The 21,889-nt window shown below is 50.6% G+C and overlaps 1 protein-coding gene across 4 annotated transcripts; it reads left to right on the top strand.

Annotated features, from left to right (window-relative positions):
• Positions 1 to 228: 228 nt before the first annotated feature.
• LOC111841642 (uncharacterized) lies at positions 229 to 16,522 on the top strand. Of its 4 annotated transcripts, XM_072700239.1 has the most exons (6): positions 229 to 3,058; positions 8,450 to 8,538; positions 8,626 to 8,753; positions 8,848 to 13,860; positions 13,941 to 14,089; positions 14,453 to 16,510. In XM_072700239.1, exon 1 carries the CDS (start codon positions 619 to 621, stop codon positions 2,014 to 2,016), a length of 1,398 nt encoding a protein of 465 aa, XP_072556340.1. In that variant the 5' UTR covers positions 229 to 618; the 3' UTR covers positions 2,017 to 3,058; positions 8,450 to 8,538; positions 8,626 to 8,753; positions 8,848 to 13,860; positions 13,941 to 14,089; positions 14,453 to 16,510. The 4 variants fall into 4 exon arrangements, with proteins under 4 accessions (XP_072556340.1, XP_072556339.1, XP_072556338.1 ...); XM_072700238.1 differs by having other exon boundaries at positions 8,650 to 8,753; positions 8,848 to 14,089; positions 14,453 to 16,509; XM_072700237.1 differs by having other exon boundaries at positions 8,848 to 14,089; positions 14,453 to 16,509.
• Positions 16,523 to 21,889: the final 5,367 nt, after the last annotated feature.

Raw genomic sequence — 21,889 nt, 5'->3', positions numbered from 1 at the left:
CTGCCTGTTCCGGTGGCCGCTGCACAGCCCGGTGAGGCTCTGGCGCCCCCTGCTGGCCACGAGTTGGCCCTGCCTGATGCCGCCGCTACACCCGTGGCCCTGCCGCCTACCTCGCCCGTCTCGTCAGCACCCCCTGCTGGCCCGAGAGTTGGCAGTGCCTGCTGCAGTGCCCCCTGTTGGCCGAGAGTCGGCGGTGCCTGCTGCAGCGCCCTGGCCTGAGGCCTCCGCCTGCAACTACGCCCGAGGTCCCAGCGCCGCCTCCGCCTGCAGCTACGGCCGAGGTCGGGTCTCCACCCGAGGCTCCTGAGGTCCCTGCTCCGCTCGTCTTTGTTCTGCCCTTACAGGTGTCGCCTGCTGCAGCACTCACTGGCCTAGCCCCTCCTGCTGCTCCACCTGAGGACTCTGGTGAGGCCCCTGCTATCCTAGAGTTGGCAGCTCCTGTGGCGCCCCCTGCTGGCCTAGAGTTGGCGGCTCCTGCGGCGCCCTCTGCTAGCCTAGAGTCGACGGCTCCTGCGGCGCCCCCTGCTGGCCTAGAATCGGTGGCTACGCCTGAGTTCCCTGCTCCAGCTCCACCCACACCCAAGGTCGCGGCGCCACCTGCAGCTCTGCCCGTGCCCAATGCTCTGCCTGTGGCTCTGCCCGCTGCTACACCCGACGTGCTGGTGTCGCCTCCGCCCGCTGCTTCGCCCGAGGCGCCAGCTACAGCCCCGCCTCCTCCAACAGCTGAGGTCCAATCGTTTTCAGCCGGCTGAAGCTCCGCCTGCAACTCCGCCCGTCCTGCCTGTCTCACCAGCTCCGCCTGACCTGCCTGTCTCACCAGCTCTAGTCCCGCCTGTTCTACCTGTCCTGCCTGTCTGTACCGTTGCCCAGGTCATGCTGGAAGGGCCTGGCCGGCCAGTCCCGTTCGCTGCGCCCTCGGAGGCCCCTGCCATGCTGCTGCCCATTCTGGCTGCGCACGCACACGACGCCTACCAGCCTGCTGCCGCCGCGCACGACGCCAGCCAGCCTGCTGAAACCGCGCACAACGGCCACCAGCCTGCTGCCGCTGCGCCCAAGGTAGCTGCGCCTCCTCCGCCTGCCGCCACGCCTGAGGTAGCTGCGCCACCTCCGCCTGCCACCATGCCCGAGAAGGCCACGCCTCCTGCTTCGCCCGAGGCCCTGGCAGCTCCGCCTGTCCTGCCCATCCCAGCGGTTGACACTACGGCCCCTGGGGCCGAAGTTCCGACGCCGTCTCCGCCTGCAGATACGCCCGAGGCTCCTAGGCCTCCGCCGCTTCCCAAGGTCCCGGTTGCACCACCGCCCGTCTCTGCTCTGCCCGTTTCTGCTCCGCCCAAGGCTCCTGGGCCTCCACCTCCTGCTCCAAGGGCTCTGCCCGCTGCTGGGCCTGAGGCCCCAACTCCGCCTACGCTGGAGATCCCTGTCCCCAAGGAGGTCCCGGACTGTGTTGCCATCACTCCTCCTCCCTTGGCGCACCTACGGGCCCACCTCCGAGGGCTGGTCAACTGTCCTCGGTCCCGCCTCCTCCACTTTGTCCTGCAGGCCTGCCAAAGGCGCCTCCTCTGCCCTCCTCTTCGGCCGCTCTGGCTTCAGCTGCTCGGTCACCCATGGCCCCTCTGGCTTCCACCTTTCACCCGCTGGGGATTCCTCGGGCCCCCCTTGTTCCTTCACCCTTCGCCTTTCTGCCTCCTGTTTTTGTCTCTCCTGTTTCTGCTCCTCGTCCCTCTGTGTCTCCTCCATTCCCTCCTGGTCCCTTTGTCCCTCCCATCTCTGCTCCTCTTCCCTCTGTGCCTCCCGTGTTCACCCCTTGTCCTTCTGTTCCTCAGTTCTCTGTTCCCCCTATGTCTCCTTTTCTGGTTTGTCTGTCTGCGTTTCCCGTTCTTTGTCAGGTCCTGTCTTACTTCTTGTCCCTGTGCCTGTTCTGTGTGTCGATTCTGTTCCCGGTCTCTCGTTGATGTTTTTGCTCTTGTTTTTCAGGTCCTGTGTTCCCGGTTTCGTCTCCTTCGTCACCTCTCCTGAGGCGTGCCCGGAGTGCGATTGTAATCTCCTGTTACCTGTTATGTTCAGCCTGTCCTGTGTATTTAGTCCGTGTCTGAGTTAGTTTCCCCAGATCCGTCATTGATGTTGTCTGCCGTATTGTTAGTTTCCCTGCAAATAAACCCCATTTCTACCCGTAATCACGGCTCGACTCGCCTGCTTCCCATACCTGCACGCGACATAACAGCAGCAGTCTTGAAATTGCTAAGATATTGGGGCGTGACCACAGAACCATCAAACGTTTTGTTGCAAGTAGCAGACAGGGTCGCAAGAAATGTATTGAGAAAAAAAGACAAATTAACTGTCAAAGATTTGAGAAGAGTCAAATGTGAAACGTCAAGACTGGGCCAAGAAATATCTGAAGACAGATTTTTCAAAGGTTTTATGGACTGATGAGATGAAAGTGACTCTTGATGGACCAGATGGATGGGCCCGTGGCTGGATCAGTAACAGACACAGAGCTCCACTTCGACTCAGACACCAGCAAGGTGGAGGTGGGGTACTGGTTTGGGCTGGTATTATTAAAGATTAGCTAGTTGGACCTTTTCGGGTTGAAGATGGCCTCAAAATCAACTCCAAAACCTACTGCCAGTTTTTAGAAGACACTTTCTTCAAGCAGTGGTACAGGAAAAAGTCTTCATCTTTCAAGAAGACCATGATTTTTATGCAGGACAATGCTCCATCGCATGCATCGAAGTACTCCACTGCATGGCTAGCCAGTAAAGGCCTTAAGGATGAAAAAATAATGACATGGCCCCCTTCCCCACCTGACCTAAACCCTATTGAGAACCTGTTGTACAGTGTTCATTTTAGGACATCCTCAGGTCTTATGAAAAAATCCGTCAGATAATGGCATCAGACGTCAGACTTAAGGCAAAACGGCATCAGAAAAAACTTATAAATTTCTTTTTCGGCCTCAAAGCCTGATGAAACATTATTAAGCTATGACAGCGGATAGAGGGAAGATAGTTGACGTCATCAGTGTGCGACCACAACAATCCAGGGCATGCGTCCGGGCACTGTTGTAAGTTTTTGCTGTTCTTTTTCTTTCTCATTGTTACTTCTGCCACTGTTGAGTTTTGGTTAGATTTTTCAATACACGTATGATAAATAGTAAGAAAAGGCATTATAGACCTTTTGAATATGCTATGAATGAAGGAGTTTTTTGAATCATAATACTTTTATAACTTTATTGACAAGTAGTTCTAAAATTATAGTCTGATCAATTCTAAATGATATATTATAGAGAAGCCTGACAGTTCTGGACTGCTATAAACTGCTGCATAATACATTTAATATAAAAATGTAGAATTATTATTGTTTGCTACTATTTTGCTTCGAATTCTTTTTTTCGAGACATTTGTTCAAGATATCATCTGGCAAGGAAAGCGAAAGGAGTATCCAACTATGACAGTTTGACACTGGCTTTGTTTGAAGCTGTTATCACAGTGTAAAATCTAGTAGTCTGATAGCAGAGGTGGAAAGAGTGCTGACAAATCCTACTGTCACTACCTGTATATAATCTTATTATATGATGTAAAGTTACTAGTCCACCAAATTATTGAGAAGAAAAGTAGCCTTTTGAAAAAATGTCGAAGTAAAATACATTTTGTCTTACTTATGTGGTAATTATTTTTAATTTTGAATTTGGGGTGTAATTACATTTAAATCCCTTAACATGTTTGGCTGATAGAGGTGGTAATAGAAAGGTGGTTGTCACACTTAACACTTTTGTAGATGCAATGATAATGTTGTTATTCAACCAGGGATTTAAACTATACTGTAGAAAATGAGGTAAGTGTCACGCTCCTCGGGGAGGCGAGCAGGGAAGCAGACGAAAGCAGCCGGACTGACGGGCAAACGGGGTTTATTTAAGGCAGACTGACGGACGAAGCACAGCACATGACAATACAATGACAGATCTGGGGTACACTGACTTAGACACGGACTAAATACAAGACACAGGCTAAGGGTAACGAATCACAGGTAAGAAACAATCAGGGAATCACACGAGGTAACGAGATGGGCGTGGCACACATCGGGAGCGGACGGAGCGGGGCGTGACATAACCCCCCCTCAAAGGCGCGCACACTGGGCGCGCCCGAGAGGAGGCGACGGACGGAACGAAACCGGGGAACAGGACCTGAAAGACAAAAAGCAAAACATCAACGGGGAACCGGAAACAAGACAGAGACACAGAACAGGAACAAGGACGAAAAGAAAGACAGGACCTGACAAAGGACGGGGAACGCGGACAGACAAACCAAGAAGGGAGACCCAAAAGGGGAGAAAGGCGGAACAAAAGGGCCAGGAGTGAACGGAGGAGGAACAAAGGCGGGAGGAACAGACGGGAACGGAGGAGGAACAAGGGGAGCACAAAGGAACCCAGGCGGGCGACAGGCAGCGGCCGGAGGGGCCGCAGGAGAGAGGGAGAAGGGAGCAGGAGGGGACCACCCAGGGGCCAAGGGAACGGGACGAGGGAGTGACGGAGGGGACACGGAGGGAGCAGGAGGGAACACCGGTGCAGGCAGGCAGAAGGGGGAAGCCGCGGCAGGCGGAGGCGCAGCCGGAGCCGGCGAAGGCGCCGTCCGACGCCCAGCCGGAGCAGGGGGGCCCGGAGGCAACCGACATGGAGCCGGAGGAGGGACCGAGGACCGGCACCGAGGATCCAGGGGGGGACCCGGCGGCGACCGCCGACCCCGAGCCGGAGGACCCACAGGCAGCCACCGAGCCACAGCCAGGGGCCGAACGGGCGAGCCAGGGGGCAGGGCGGGCGGGACCCGGGCCCTACGCCTATGTCCCCGTCCCTTGCTGGAGACGGAGAGGCGGGGTCCTGGGGGGCGTCGGCCTTGCCGGGGTAACGGCGAGGGAGTCAGGGCCTCAGGCAGGGCCGCGGGCAGGACGGGAGAGGCGGCCTCAGGCAGGGCCGCGGGCAGGACGGGAGAGGCGGCCACAGGCAGGGCCGCGGGCAGGACGGGTGAGGCGGCCACAGGCAGGGCCGCGGGCAGGACGGGAGAGGCGGCCACAGGCAGGGCCGCGGGCAGGACGGGAGAGGCGGCCACAGGCAGGGCCGCGGGCAGGACTAGAGGGGCGGCCTCAGGCAGGGCCGCGGGCATGTATCCAGCAGGGGGCGCCTCGGTGGGCGTGGGTGCAGGCGGAGGCGGCACCGGGACCTCAGATGCAGCTGCAGGCACCACCCGCACGTGGCCAACAGGGGGCGCCGCAGCAGGCACCACCAGCACGTGGCCAACAGGGGGCGCAACCGTGGTGTGCACCTCAGGCAGAGCGGAGGCAGCTGCAGGCGTGCGACCAGCAGGGGCCGCTTGGGCAGGCGCCTCGGGTGTCCGGTCAGCAGGGGGCGCCTTGGCGGGCGCCGCCAGCACGCGACCAGGAGGGAGCGCCACAGCGGGCGCCGCCATCACACGGCCAGCAGGGGGCGCCTCGGCGGGCGCCGCAGGCACTTGGCCAGCAGGGGGCGCCCCGGCAGGCACATCAGTCGTGCGGCCAGCAGGGGGCGCAACCGCGGCCACCTCGGGCAGTTCAGGCGCCGGCAGGACAGGCAAGACGGGCAGGTCAAGAGCCGGCAGGACAGGCAAGACGGGCAGGTCAAGAGCCGGCAGGACAGGCAAGACGGGCAGTTCAGGTGCCGGCAGGACAGGCAGTTCAGGTGCCGGCAGGACAGGCAGTTCAGGTGCCGGCAGGACGGGCGCCGCCATCACGCGGCCAGCAGGGGGCGCCGTCGCGGGCGCCGGCATCACGCGGCCAGCAGGGGGCGCCGTCGCGGGCGCCGCCATCACGCGGCCAGCAGGGGGCGTCGCGGCGGGCGCCACCATCACGCGGCCAGCAGGGGGCGCCGTCGCGGGCGCCACCATCACGCGGCCAGCAGGGGGCGCCGTCGCGGGCACCGCAGCCAGAATGGTGGCAGCCGCAGGGACTGCAGGCAGAGCAGGCAGGACAGGCGGGTCAGGTGGGACAGGCAGGACAGGGTCCGCCGGCAAAGCGGCGGAAGCTGCAGCAGGCGGCGCCGCGGGCAGAACGGCGGCAGCTGCAGCAGGCAGGACAAGCGGGTCAGGCAGGACAGGCGGTGCCGCGGGCAGAGCGGCGGCATCAGCAGCAGGCGGTGCCGCGGGCAGAGCGGCGGCATCAGCAGCAGGCGGTGCCGCGGGCAGAGCGGCGGCGGCAGCAGCAGGCGGTGCCGCGGGCAGAGCGGCGGCGGCAGCAGCTGAGGGCCCAGGCCGGGAGGAGAGAGCAGGCTCCCAGGAAGAGTACTCCTGCTTCTTCCTGCTGCTCTCGACCGCACTCCTCCCTTCGCTCGGTGAGCCGGCGCATCAGGCGGCGGAGGCATTTCCGTGCCCTCTGCAGCGGGTACTGCTGTCCGGGCGGGCGATCCACTGCCAGGAGATCCGCGCCCCGCTGGGCCAGCTGCAGGGCCACAGGGTCCTCCTGGACCTCGGGCTGGGACCGCCAGTACACAAAGTCTTGCAGGAGACCGAGCCGGTGATGCTCGGTCTCCCGCGTTGTGTCGTTTGAGAGATCTGTCATTCTGTCACACTCGGAGACGGAGGCGAGCAGGGAAGCAGACGAAAGCAGCCGGACTGACGGGCAAACGGGGTTTATTTAAGGCAGACTGACGGACGAAGCACAGCACATGACAATACAATGACAGATCTGGGGTACACTGACTTAGACACGGACTAAATACAAGACACAGGCTAAGGGTAACGAATCACAGGTAAGAAACAATCAGGGAATCACACGAGGTAACGAGATGGGCGTGGCACACATCGGGAGCGGACGGAGCGGGGCGTGACAGTAAGAGTGCACCTTTTTGTAATTACCTATTTGTTTCCATTGCAGAGGACAGTGAAGAAACCCTGTCTGACGAGTGTCCGGAGGAATTACCTGTAAGAATGTATGATACAGGCGTATGTGTCTTTATGTGTATGTAATTGTCACGCCCGACTCGTCCGATCCCCGCGTGTATGCCACGCCCCCCTCGTTACCTCGTGTTACTTCCCGATTGTGATCACCTGATGCCTGTTATTTCGGCTTGTTTCATGTATATGAGTCCATGTCTTCCTTAGTTGGGTGTCCGTCATTGATGTTCTGTGCTTTGCTCTCTGCCCTGTTTCCCCGAATAAACCCTCGTGTACTCGTATGCACGGCTCTATCGCCTGCTTGACCGCCCGCAGTCGTGACAGAATGACGGACCCGCAAGAAGACACACTGCAGCGGACCAAGAACCAGCGTCTCGGTCTGCTGCAAGAGGTGGTGTACTGGCTGTCCCAACCCGAGGTCCAGGAGGACCCCATAGCCTGGGACTTGGCCAGCCGGAGCGGGGACCTCCTGAGTGAGCACCCCCACCCAGAAACGCGTACCCCCTGCAGGAAGTACACAAGAATCTTAGGCTGCTAATACAGCGGATTATGGACCGGAGAGCCCAGTCAGTCGTGCTGTGCTGCGCTGGGGCTGCTGTACCGCCTCTTCTCCCTACAGAGACAGCTCAGCTTCCTTCCACCGCCACAAGCCGGAGGAAGAAGAAAAAGAGAGAGCAGAGACAGAAGGAGGACCTGACAATCCTCCTGGGAGCTACCTCTCTCTCCCCAGCTTCTTTCCCTGCCAGTCATCGGGGGGAGGCTCTGATCGCCCTGGACATCACCCCCTTCGCAGGCAGCTTCCCCCTTCCGGGGAACGCGTCTAGCCCTTAATAGGAGAAAAAAAAGCACACAAAAAAAAACAGTAAATACTTGACTTACTACACATGGCTTCAGCCATCACTTGTGGGACAGGTAAAAGTGTGGGCGTGTTGTTTCGAACTGCACATAAGTGGCAAAACAGCATTACATGAACTACACTGTATGTCATCCATAACTCATGTAGAAATGTAGTATTAATTTATTCTTACTCTTGATTTAAGACAGTTCAACTGACTGTAACACACATTTGTTGTTTATACTTTAAGGTAGTTAGAAATTATTGCAGCTGTAGCACTTTTCCAATACAAATTAAATCAATTACCAGAAATAAAGGTGGTGGTGCTGCTGGTCCCTGACTGTGGGTCTAAGGAGGTGCTACCCCCAGGGATGCCCTCCACAATTGTTCTGTTACTATTGAAACCAAGGGCTAGCTCTTCTGCTGTGGTATAGGGAGAGGGTGCCGGACCACCACCTGTTTTTTTCTGTTCCGCCTTTTTCTTGGTTGCTGTTGTAAACCATGAAACACATTGATTTGCCAGTATCTTAAAAGAAAATGAAGATAACTCTGTTAAAGATTACCATTTTAGTTTTCCTGGAATCTGTGCTGCAGGCTATTTGCAGAAATATCAAATACTTTTTAGTTGATCTAGTTGTATATGCAACATTTGTCCTTATGATAATTCATATGGTTTAATAATTATGTAATGTGTTCTTCCCAGAGCGAGCTGAGACACTGGTCGCCTGAACAGGGAATTCGAGCAATGCTAAAACGTTTTTGAGATGTCAGAGGAGTGCAGCCTTGCTACAGGTTGGTTTCTATGCTATGTTGTTTATATTCTCATTATATAGTATCATTTTACTTTAGAGTTTTATTTGTAACCAGTTGTTAATATAGAGATGATGTTGCTGAAATAATGAGGGAGCTGGATGCAAGTGGTCTTCAGAGAAGATCTCCTGGTAAGAAGAAAATCCAGCGTAGGAATTACATCAGCCATGGCCCCAATGACACCTGGCACATTGATGGTACCCATTTAATCTTTTTAATTTAAGTGATTAATTCCTTAGATTGTAACTGTAGTAATACTCATTGCAAATACATATTTATTGTTCCATATAGGTAGTGACAAACTGAAGTTCTTTGGTATGTGGATACATCTAGGTATTGATGGGTAAGTATATTGTATTTGTTAGGCAAAGCGGACAGGAACGAGGCGAACCCCCAGTATGCGGTGAAAAGAGACTTTATTGAAGACCGGTGCATCAGAAGCCGAAGGGGTTGTCAGGCAGAGTAGTCGGGTCACAAGCCAGGGGTCGGATGCCGGGGGAGTCAGTCCTACGAGCAGAGACGAGACGGGGTGACGACGGGATGGCAGGCACAAGGAGGTCAGGTTCGGAGTACGGGGCGTAGGCAGGCAGGATGGACGAGACGGGCAGGACGGACGAGACGGGCAGGAAGGACGAGACAAGCACAGGACAAAAGAATGCTTGGTAAAGTGCATGGGCATGACAACAATACTTCGCAAAGTAGTATGGGAGGTCACTGCTTTAAGTAGAGAACTCGTTAGTAGATCATGGGTTGCAGCTGTTCTGCCCCGCCCCTCTGAGCCTGACAGGGCCCCCCCCCAAACGGCCACCTCCCGGAGGCCGAGAGTGATGGCGTGGGCGACCCCTGGGACGGGGTGCCGGCTTGGAGGGGTGGTCGCGATGAAAGGCGGACACCAGGTCAGGGTCCAGGATATCCCTTGCCGGCACCCACGAACGCTCCTCAGGGCCAAAGCTGTCCCAGTCCACGAGGTACTGTAGAGTCCCGGCCCGTCGCCGGGAGTCCAGGAGCGCTCGAACCTGGTAGACGTGGGACCCGTCTTGCAAGATACGAGGCGGCGGAATCAGGAGAGGGATGCGCGGCACTGTACCTGACCGGCTTCAAGAGGGAGACGTGGAAGGTAGGATGAATACGATAAACACGGGGAAGGTCTAAACGAAAGGTGTCGGGACCTACTTGGTGGATGATCTTAAAAGGACCGATGAACCTGGCAGACAACTTACGGCATGCGGGAAGCTTAAGATTTCGGGTCAAGAGCCAGACCCACTGTCCCGGTCGGTATGCTGGGGCAGGGCGTCGATGTCTATTCGCTTGGGTTTGTTGTCGAGCTGCTTGGGCGGAGAGAGCTGAATGTGACTTTTGCCAAACCTCTCTAGCAGTCCGATACCAGGTCTCCACTTGAGGGACGTCACTGGTCTCCGCATCCCATGGGAAAAGTCCGGGTTGGAAACCTAAAACACACTGAAAGGGTGACATGCGAGTGACAGGGTTTATGCGGGTATTTATACCGTATTCTGCCCAGACGAGGTGACTGGCCCAGTCAGAGAGTTTGTCCTTGCAGAGCAGGTGTAGTGCTTTCGAGACTTCCTGGTTGGTTCGTTCGGCGAGTCCGTTCGATTGAGGGTGATATGCAGAGGTGGGACTGAGAGAAACGTTGAGCTTGGCACAGAAAGCTTTATACACGTGTGAGGTGAACTGTGGACCTCGGTCTGACACTAGGTCTTCTGGTATACCATAATATCGGAATATCCACTGAATCAAGACGTCGGCTAATTCCGTAGCACTAGGAAGCTTAGGCAGAGCAATTAGGCGACACATTTTCGAGAACCGGTCCACAACAGTGAGTACGACGGTGTTACCTCGGGAGAGGGGTAAGTCAGTGATGAAGTCCATGCCCAAATGAGACCAGGGACGAGATGGGATTGGAAGGGGGTGCAGCAGTCCTGCTGGTGATTGGTGGGATGACTTGAGTTGGGCACACTCAGGACAGGAGGCGACGTACTGCTCTACCTCCGATCTCCAGCCCGGCCACCAATACCGTCGCGAGACTAAATGTTGGGTCGCGGAGCCCCTCGGATGTCCCGTACCCCGTGACGTATGTACCCATTGAATAACAGCAGATCGGAAGTTGTCGGGGACGTACAACTTACCAATGGGGCATCCAGTAGTCATTGGCGGCGCGAATGGTTTCCTCTAGTGACCAAGTGATTGTAGCAGCAAAGCAGGTTGGTGCCAATATGGTTTCGGAATGATCAATTGCCTCGGGGGGATCATAAAGTCGAGACAGGGCATCAGCCTTGATATTTTTCTTCCCAGGCAGGTATGTTGCCTTAAACTGAAACCGAGCAAAAAACATAGCCCAACGCGCTTGGCGTGCAGATAACCTTTTGGCATTTTGTAGGTATTCTAGGTTGCGGTGGTCCGTGAAGACTTGGAATGGATAGCGACTCCCCTCAAGCCAGTGTCTCCATTTCTCCAGGGCTGTTTTGATGGCTAAGAGCTCCCTGTCCCCGACATCATAATTCCTTTCCGCAGGGGTAAGTTTCTTGGAGAAGTAGGCGCACGGATGTCGGCGACCCGTTGTCTTATCTCGTTGAATGAGGATTGCCCCAACGCCGGCTTCGGAGGCATCTACTTCTAACTCGAAGGGGCGTTCCAGGTCTGGTAGGTGTAGGACGGGTGCCGTGCAGAAGGCTTGTTTCAGGCGGAGAAAAGCTGTCTCTGCTTCGGGCGTCCATTTCAAGGGTGAGCTGGCTCCCTGCGTTAGGGAGGTCAGGGGAGCCGCCACCTGACTGAAGTTCCGAATGAAATGGCGATAAAAGTTTGCGAACCCCAGGAAACGTTGTAGTTCCTTTAAAGAGTGAGGTTGGCGCCACTGGCGAATGGCCTTCACCTTTTTTCGTCCATAGCCACCTTGCCGGGTTGGATGATGTAGGCAAGAAATTGGACTTGCGTCTTGTGAAATTCGCATTTCTCCCCCTTTGCGTATAACTGTTGTTCTCGTAGTCGTTGGAGTACTTGGCGGACATGCCCCACGTGTTGAGAAAAGGAAGGGGAGTAAATCAAAATATCATCAATATAGACAATTACGAATCGGTGCACCAGGTCCCGAAACACCGTGTTCATGAAGGCCTGGAAAATAGAAGGGCTGTTAGCCAAACCGTATGGCATAACCCGGTATTTGTATTGACCGGTGTTAGTGATAAACGAGGTCTTCCATTCGTCCCCTCTTCGAATCCGAATCAGGTTATAGGCGCTACGGAGGTCCAATTTGGTAAAAAAGCAGGCCTCTCGCAGTTGTTCTAAGGCAGGGGGGATCAAGGGCAAAGGCTCTCGTCTTTTCGCGGTGATGGCATTGAGGGAGCGGTAATCAATACACGGACGGAGTCCTCCATCCCTTTTCTTTACAAAGAAAAACCCGGGGGTTATCGGTGACGTAGACGGGCGGATGATACCTTGAGCGAGACCCTCTCGTACGTAAGTTTCCATGGACTCCTCCTCACTGGTGGACAGAGGGTATGGCCGTCCCTTAGGGAGTTGCGCCCCCTCCAGGAGCTCGATGGCGCAGTCGCACTCCCGATGCGGCGGCAGCTGAAAGGATCTATCCTTGCTAAAAACATCCCGGAAATCAGCATATTCAGGGGGAAGAACAGAGAGATCCTCTGGGCTGGGGCTCTCCACTTGGGAGGCTGCGCAGAGGACGGACATGCAAAATTGGGAGCACCGGGGTGACCAGGCGGTAAGCTCACCCGAGGACCAATCGATGTGGGGGTTGTGAGTTCATAACCATGGATATCCTAGAATTATCGGATCCTTAGAGGCAGGAAGTACCAGGAGTTCGATCGTCTCAGTGTGTAGTGCCCCTACCCGGAGCGTGACAGGTCCCGCTTTATGGGTGACGTAACCGCCCGGTAGAGGTTTACCACTGACTCCCAGAACAGAAATAGGTGGGGACAGCGTTTGCAGAGGCATCTGCAATTCGGAAGTGAGGGTGACGTCTATAACATTACTAGCAGCCCTGGAGTCGATTAAAGCGTGTACATGCCGCACTCTCCCCTCCACATCTAGAACCACGGGCACCGTGCACAGTTTTTGCAATACCCCAAAAAGCCCCGAGGAGCCTACCTGCACAGGTGGTTGGGAGGGGCGGCTCGGACAGGAGCGAAGGAGGTGTCCGGGGTTTCCGCAGTAGAGGCAAAGACCATGAGTCCTACGGCGGTGACGTTCCTCCAGCGAAAGCGGCATACGTCCTAACTGCATGGGTTCGGCTGGATCTTCCGATGTCGTCGGTTTGACGGGGGGAACAGCTGGCCGGGTTCGCCTACGACGTCGTTCGCGGTGGGTGTTATCCAGGGTGACTGATAGACCAATATAGTCTTCAAAGCAGAGCCCTGCACCGCGTGCCGTCAGTTCGTCCTGGATCTCAGGGTTAAGTGCGCGACGGTACATAATCCGGAGACAGTCCTCGGGCCACTCGGGAGGTTTCTTCCACAAATCGATCTGGGTGCTCTTCTACGTACAGCCCACACTGCATCAAGAAGGCTTGACACTGGTCAGGATTTCAGGATTTCCGTCGTATTTGTCGGGCATAGCAACGGGCACTGGGACGGCTGGTCGGGGCGGTGAACCCGGCAGATCGGTTCGTGTAGCTTGTCCCTCCATCAGCGGATCACGAGCGCTGTCAGGTGGTCCACCTGTTGTTGCAGTCTCTGGTTCTCCGCGGGGTCCATATGGTAGAGGCGAAGTATTCTGTTAGGCAAAGCGGACAGGAACGAGGCGAACCCCGGTATGCGGTGAAAAGAGACTTTATTGAAGACCGGTGTGTCAGAAGCCGAAGGGGTTGTCAGGCAGAGTAGTCGGGTCGCAAGCCAGGGGTCGGATGCCGGGGGAGTCAGTCCTACGAGCAGAGACGAGACGGGGTGACGACGGGACGGCAGGCACAAGGAGGTCAGGTTCGGAGTACGGGGCATAGGCAGGCAGGATGGACGAGACGGGCAGGACGGACGAGACGGGCAGGAAGGACGAGACAAGCACAGGACAAAAGAATGCTTGGTAAAGTGCATGGGCATGACAACAATACTTCGCAAAGTAGTATGGGAGGTCACTGCTTTAAGTAGAGAACTCGTTAGTAGATCATGGGTTGCAGCTGTTCTGCCCCGCCCCTCTGGGCGTGACAGTATTACTGTATATATTTCACAGTTTCAAGATGTTAATTCATTAATGTAATGTTACTTGATGATAAACTTTTACTTAAGCTTAGGCCATGATGGAGTCTAGCATCCTTGAACTTGACAACCCGGTACACATGTAAGTCAGTGTTCTTTAATATGAAAATTGATTAGTAAAAGTTGAAGCACCAAACTAAATGTTCAGACTATTCTCCATAGCAATTGCTTGCAGTACACACACTTTCCACTGCTTCAAGAAGATTTGAAAACTGAGCAAATACTGTGGAACACCTATGACATCCGCAAACAGCGCAATGCCCCAGGTCCATTTGGGAAACCAGACCTTCTGTACACCTCACCACCTCCTGGTATGTCATTTGCAACACAGGTTGATTACCTTATTTTGCCTACTTATAATGGAATATGAGAAAATGTCATTTTCCACTAACATTACAACACCATTGCTTTAAATTGGCACCTTACAGGAAATGGTAATATTTTTCTAAATATCAGTTTTTTTATTCAAATTTTGACAAGCCTATGGTTAAGTTCATGCTGCTAAATCTGTAAACCACCTTAAAACATAACTACATTTTTAGAATTGTACCTTAAAACACTATAGGTCATTAGATATTGCTTTATATTCATGTTCTGGAACATTTTTGTGATTATTGGATTCCTTTTATCATTCTGTGGGTAAAATGTTCTTTTTTTGTCTCTCCCAACTGCAGGATACACTGATTTGCTGCACCCAGTCGACACAGACCTCTTAGACTATGCTGAAGAACTCATCAGCGAGAAAGAAGAACCATCACTGGTGGCAAACCAGGAGTTCAGAGACATGTGCCAAGCCATTTTAGAAAAGTCATTTTCCATGCACAAGAGATGGTTGTCTTGCTGCATGCCTTATGTTGATCCAAGAAGTCACCTCTGCCATGAACATAAATACAATTTCGACACCCTCTACATTTGCAAATAACATATACAAATTTCTGATAAGGGAAAGGATGGAGGATTGTCAACACAGCACTATCTAATTATTACAGAAATGTTTCCCTCAAAAACTGACTTGCTGCACATGTGTAGTGGTTCAGAGTGACGATCTGCCTCTGGGACACTGAGCGCTGTGGAAATAGGACTATAGGTGAGGACTTTGTCTTTTACCCTGGACTGTAACCTTGATTTATTTACCTGCTGTAACTGACTTCTGCCTGTGCCCTTACTCTGCTTTCTGTTAGCTTTGCCTAGTTTGGATGTTCAACAAGTCTACATTGTCTCTGCCTGGTGTTTAACAAAACAGTTTGTATCAGAGAGTAACATTATCACACATAACTACACAAAACTATAACTATACAGATTTCAGTAAGGGAAAGGATAGAGGGTTGTCAATAAATGGTTCTAGTGACAAATAAAAAATATGAAAGCAACTCATATAAATGTTTGCCAAGATTTTTATTTCACTATTTTCAGTTTTCAGAGATTTTAAAAACTCTTTTTTTTCATGTCATAACTTACATATTTTTACTGCCTGACTTAAAAGTGAATGTAGATGAGAAAAAACAACCAAAATTTTCTAAGGTTCAAAGGCTATTCAAAATGTTTCAGGTTTGATAACCTATAACATAAGTGCTTAGTGCACAATGCCTTTTAATCTAAAGCAGAAACATTTAACATTAACACTGGAGTAACATATTCTTGAAAAGCAAATAGTTGAGAAATTACCACTTATAGCCATATCGGCTAGCAAGATCAAGTTCTGACTTAAGGAACTTAACCTCAGATGCAGTAGGCCTTGACGAGGGGTCATAGTTCACCAAGCCACCAAGAAAACTATGCCTGTCACTGAGATGTGCAAGTGCATGTGGTGGTGCTTTGGTAGCCATTAGTGTAGCCAGCTCTCGTTGTTTCTTGATCACCCATGGGACTGCCAGGGACCACATATCTGTCTGGACAGATGCCTCCTCAAACATTAAAATGCATTCTGGAGCCATGTAAAGATATGTGCCACCAGTTGGCCCTACAGCCTGGGTAGTGAACCTACTGCCTTGACGAAGCATCACAGTGTCTCTAATGTTTGCCAGTCCCCAGTCTGTCAGGACTGCCTCCTTGGATGGGTGGTGAACCTGTAAGGTATTAAAATGGAAAGCTCTCTAGCTTGTCCAAAATCTCAGATTATATCATTGGTCAAAACTCTCTACTTGCAAAAGACAAAGCACATAATTCATAAAAATATTATACTTAATAGAGCCTTTAGCACCCATACTTGCCAATGGTTGCAGGAATTATCCTAAGAGGGTGCATCCCATACAGCTCACAGGGATCCAGCCCACAAATGAACAGCATACTTTACTACAAGTGCTTGTATGTAGTCTTACCTCACAATTCATTCATTAATTACAGTTACAAAGTAACAGTATTTGTACAGATTGTCATGCAGATTGTATGACATTTTCAGCCATTTTGAATATTATGATTTATGCAATCATCAAATGACTAGATGTTTTTTTTAGGGTGAATCTTTTATACAACCAGTGTTAAACTTTTTAATCAACATGTATTAACCTACTGATAATTTACAAAAGAGCAAACAATTGCCATGAGTCTGACAATGTTGGGGTGAGACAGTCTCCTAATAAAAAAGCAAACAAAGAGCACAGTGTACTGTCAAATTATTTTACAACTTTAATAAATAGTAAAAATTATTTTTGCACAATGAAATAACAAAACAGCAATGTAAATGTCACTAAGTTCTTACAGGGACACATTTATCTCATGATGGATGTCATGGTCCTCCGTTCCTTCTAGGCCACACACAATTCTCTTAACTGCTGCAGGAGTTCCATGGAAATAATGTTCCTTCTCCAAGTAGGTTTTCTTCATTGTATGTAATTAAAGCCTTGTCCACATATGGAACACGTGGAGGATACACTTGGGGAGAGAAACACAAATTATCAGCTGTTGTTAAATGTTTCAATAATTCTTGTCATCAAAGACCAGTCATATCTTAACCATGAAAAACCATCTCCAGGAGCATGACTCCCCACTTCTAAAGTATGAAGACCTTTATTGTTTCTTTGATTATTTTATTTATTTTATTATTATCATTATTTACTTATACATATATTTTTTTTTAATATTATTTGATATTTTCTAATGGGAGATTCACAAGAAAAATTGCTTACATGATGGTACACTGGGAGGTGTACTGGATGATTCAGGGAAAACGATCAAATCTCTAGTGTTTGCAGGAACTTCAGATAGCTCTTCACCTCTTTCCACAGATCTCTTTGCACCTATAGCTATGCACCCTACTGCTATTTACCCAATTCTCTTCTTCCAACATAGTGTTCTTTTCCATGGATGTGTAATGTTGGACACAGTCCTGTATTCTTTGTGGAAGTCCTCCTTACTCCACCTAGATCCATCAGAATGACAAAGGGTAAAATCACTCCCCTCAACATCCTCTGGCCAGAAACGTTTTTTGCCTATGGTCACCAATTCCTCATAGGTTTCGTGGCCTTGCAGAATGATGCGAGGTGGAGTTTCTTCCAGTATTATTTTCTGGTACCGTCAAGCCTTTTTTAGAGTTCTTGGCTTCCATTCCATAGGAGCCAGTCTTATCTAGTATCAGTCTTACCTTTGATATTCTAAACACACACACATTAACGTTCGTGAAATCTGTTTATTATAGCATGGCAGCTCGACTTTTCTGAAAAAGCATTTGCAACTGTAAACACGAAGATTGCCACTCTTACTCAAGTGGTAATCTGTACAGTCAATTAGATAGGGATGCTTAATTATCAAATTTAAATTAGCCCAGAATATCTTGTTAGCGTTATGAGGCAGTTTACGTCAATAGCACAAATGCGCCAACATTAGGCAGAATAAACAGTCGTTACCGTTTTCGAAGTCTTTTTTAAGATCCTAATAGGCCTTTACTTTGTCCATAACCTGACAAATATACGAATCGTCAATTAAACTTAACATCATTGCCACTACTTAAGCTATAGCTAGCAAGGATTCGGTCCACAAAATAATACAGGGTTCTTGCAGTTTACAGTAAGTTAAATTTAAGACCTTTTTAAGACCATTTAAGACCAACACGATGCATTACTTGAAACATTCGAATGATACCAGAAATTTTCATATTTTATGTCACTCATATCCTTAGCCCAACATCCACATATCATATGTGTTTACAAAGTGCGTTTTAATAAGTTCACATGTGTTTAAAGCATGTGGGAGTGGTATTTTAAGGCTTAAACTATAAAAAAGTTTATGTATATGTATATCGCGGATTTTCACCTATCGCTGATGGGTCTGGAACGTAACTTCCGCGATAGGCGGGGGATCCAGACCCATCAGCGATAGATGAAAATCCGCGATATAGAAAGACCATATACATAAACTAGAATTGCAATTCTGTTATTAATAATCGTATATATCAGAACTGTAATACGTAATACACCTTACATATGCCATGAGGTACCAAACTGTGTTTAATAAAAGCTGGATGGAAAAAAGTAAAGCATTGGACACGACATCAGGGGGGTATTCTCCGTACTTCGCTTAAATCATCCAAGATCAGAAGCTTCATCTTGGATCAATTAATGCCGGTGAAAATCATCCAGTTAATTCGGTTCCTGAAATGCACTTCACGAGTAGATTAGCTTAGCTGGATCCAATCATCCGAGATGATTGCGCTACTCGAAAAGCCTATATACTGTACATCGAGTCTAGAAAACATGATCGGCAAGTCTCTTATTGGCTCCTGCAACATGGCGAAAGAAAGGGCACAATTCTTCTCCCAAAGCGAGCAGGACCTTATACTGGAGTGATATGAGGAGTTCAAAAACTTAATTAGCACCAAAGGAAACACTGCAAAAGCGGCACAAACCAGAAAAGACGGCTGGCAAAAAGTGGCCGACAAATTAACCCTCAATGGGTCCTTGTCAGAAAGTTACGTTCCAGGTCCTTGGGGTTCAAGTTGCACCCCTATCCATTGGCATATATAATTCAATGGTACCAAGCTCAAATTCAATTAACTAAAGTTAAGATACATTTATTAGTTAACTGCATGATGCTTGCACAGCTTATGCAGTAAGATAGTGCAGTTAAAGGGGTTGCGGCGTTGGGGGGGGGGGGGGGGCAGCAGAGGGGACTGGTCATATAATGCACATTCCGACTGTATCCTCTTGCAGAATGTGTCGAAGAGCTTCAGCTGTGGAATACCTAGCCATGGTGTTATATCTTTTCTAACAGTTGAAATGTAAACAAAACAAAATGGCTGACTTTTTTTAATATCCGAAAATGTTCTAGAATATAATAACATAAAAAATTATAGTAGCAATTATCACTAATTAACTGAATTTGTCGATCATATCAATGTCATAAATTAACCCTAAAAAGGGTTATGTAATAGCAACTGGACTTTGTTTTTCATAGAAGACGTTTTGCACTCCATCCAGAGTGCTTTCTCAATTCTGACTGACTGGCATAGCAGGTTGATGAACCCTGTGGAATCCTCAAGTTGTTAGCACTAGATGGTCACCTGTGGGTTGTTGTTGTTCCTCCTGGCTTTCATGTGTTTCACTGATACCACCTGAGGCCGAGCGTGAACGACTTTGGAAGCGTCTTGGCAAAGTTGAAAGAACTGCATTGTAGGTGGACCGGGAGGACAACTGCTTCAAATGAACGACCGTCGTTGAACAGAGGAGGTGGCCTAAGACGTCTATCACCTACCTACAATGCAGTTCTTTCAACTTTGCCCAGACGCTTCCACAGTCGTTCACGCTCAGCCTTCTTTCGCCAACTGGTCCAATGTCTTACGTGAATCATCATTTAATCGTTATAATTCCAGATCAAGCATATAAGCACGATCAGGACAGGGGAACAAGTTAAAGTGAAGTACAAAAATATACTTCAAACTGGTAAATATGACATCTCATAAAGTGTGTGTGTGTGCATAATGATATACACACACTCTAATAATTAGATAGCATCACACCAGTCTTATCCTCCCTTCATTGGTTACCAGTTAAGTCTCGGATTGACTATAAAATACTGCTGTTAACCTATAAAGCACTGAATGGCCTTGCACCAGACTACCTTAATAATCTGCTGACCACATACAATCCCCCACGCTTGCTTCGATCTCAAGGTGCGGGATATCTGTTAGTACCTAGGGTAGAAAGATCTACGGCAGGCTGCAGAGCTTTCTCCTATAGAGCTCCTCAGCTGTGGAACGGTCTTCCACCGGATGTCCGGGTTTCAGGCTCACTTTCAATATTCAAGTCTAGACTAAAAACACACCTTTTTAGTTTAGCTTATAGGGACACTAGTTCTAGCTCTAGCTAGCTTCTCACTCCCAGTTAAACCTATAGTGTGAGGTGTAGAGCTGGGTGGGGATCGGTGCCATTGGCTTTGGATAAACTGAATTGACAGTGCTGTCACTCTAGCTTCACAATTGCTTGTGGGATTGGAGTGCTGACATTTCAGGGACTCCCCATGCCTGCATTCCCACCTGCCTCTCCCTCCTACTTATGCTGCCATAGCCATATCTGCCGGAGCATTGCACTTCATATTGCACTCATCTAACTTTTAGCACTGCCTATAGTCTCCCTTACTTTGACTAATTGCATTTATTTCCACCACCTTCTCCTGGGTGGTGCTACCTGGAGCCTTCAATCTATCAAGATGTCCAGCACACCCTGCAACATGTGACGTCGCCACTGCCAATGACGACCGTGCATCCAGCTCGCCGTTCTGCCAGTGTCATCTTCCTTGTATGACCCGCTCCCTGCCTTCTGGCTGCCTGGCGATTGGAGGAAGTGTTGGCACCGGCTTGTCATCTCCCCCCTACTCTGCGTTTGTGTTTCAGACTACACTGTATTTGACTCTCCCTGCCGGCCCCTGGAGGATGGGCTCCCCCTTTGAGTCTGGTCCCTCCCAAGGTTTCTTCCTTCTAGGGAGTTTTTCCTTGCCACTGTCGCCTATGGCTTACTCACTGGGGGCTTTGGGTGGGGATGCTGTAAAGCGCTTTGGGACAATGTAATGTTGTGATAATGCGCTATACAAAAATAAATTTGTTGTTGTTGTTGTTGTATCCATCTATGTATATTAACGTGTTTAAAAAAAAATAAAAATAAAAAATCCTGTCAAAGCGGACAAAAAAAAAAACGGGTGGAGGTCCGCTCGGTCCAGACCTGAACCCCGCTGAAGAGCTGAGAAGGGTCCAGCTGCAGACGCCTCTAGAGTGGAGCTCCACCGGAAATACGTCACCTCCACAGGAAATACGTGTTTTAAGGGGCGTAAAGTGGAGCTCCACAGGAAACACGTGACCAAACTGTGTGTTACAGCGGAATTTCAGTTGTAAAATTCTCAAAAAGTATGTTTTTGTTCATTTATACGCTAGAGAAATTATATATATACACACATATAGTTATAAGAAACACCTTAGTGGTGCAGCTTGGACACATCCTCAGTGATGAACCCAGGGTCACAGGGTGTTTCGGGTCTTAGATCATCAGACACCCTCACCTGAGCGACCCAGCCGGGGATGATCAGACCCCGACTTGTGTCCAAGCAGCGCACCAAGCCATACGTTGCCCCTTTTGATCCACAGCCACCTAGAGGCTTTCTCCGCTGCCTCACAGATGTTTCTGGTGGCTTTCCTTTCTTGAGCACCTCTGATTCCAAGCAACCTGAGTGATCGGTGCAGGCTCTGTCCTGGGAATCCTCTGCAGCCAACCTCGATTGGCTCGCAGCGGGCCCTCCACCCCTTCCGCCTGCAGTCCTCCACCAGTTCCAGATACTTCGCCTTTTTCCGCTCAAAAGCTTCCTCAATCCTGTCTTCCCAGGGGACTGTGAGTTCCAGTAGCACCACTTGCTTTGTACTCTCTGATGTTAGGACCATGTCTGGCCTGAGTGTTGTGCTGATGATGTGGTCTGGAAACTTCAGTTGCCTCCCCAGGTCCACCTTCAGCTGCCAGTCACCTGCTGAGGATAGCAGACCAGCTGGGGCCTTTGACTGTGACTGAAGCTTCTCCCCGGCCCTGACGAAAACAATGTTTGGCCTTGCTATGGGCTGGCGCTTGCTTTGCTGGATTCCGGCACAGACGGTGTCAGCTACTGCCTTCAGCACCTGGTCATGGCGCCATCGGTACCTC

The sequence above is a fragment of the Paramormyrops kingsleyae genome, chromosome 16, assembly GCF_048594095.1.
Source record: "Paramormyrops kingsleyae isolate MSU_618 chromosome 16, PKINGS_0.4, whole genome shotgun sequence".
NCBI lineage: Eukaryota > Metazoa > Chordata > Actinopteri > Osteoglossiformes > Mormyridae > Paramormyrops > Paramormyrops kingsleyae.
This window is presented reverse-complemented; position numbering and strand designations above follow the sequence as displayed.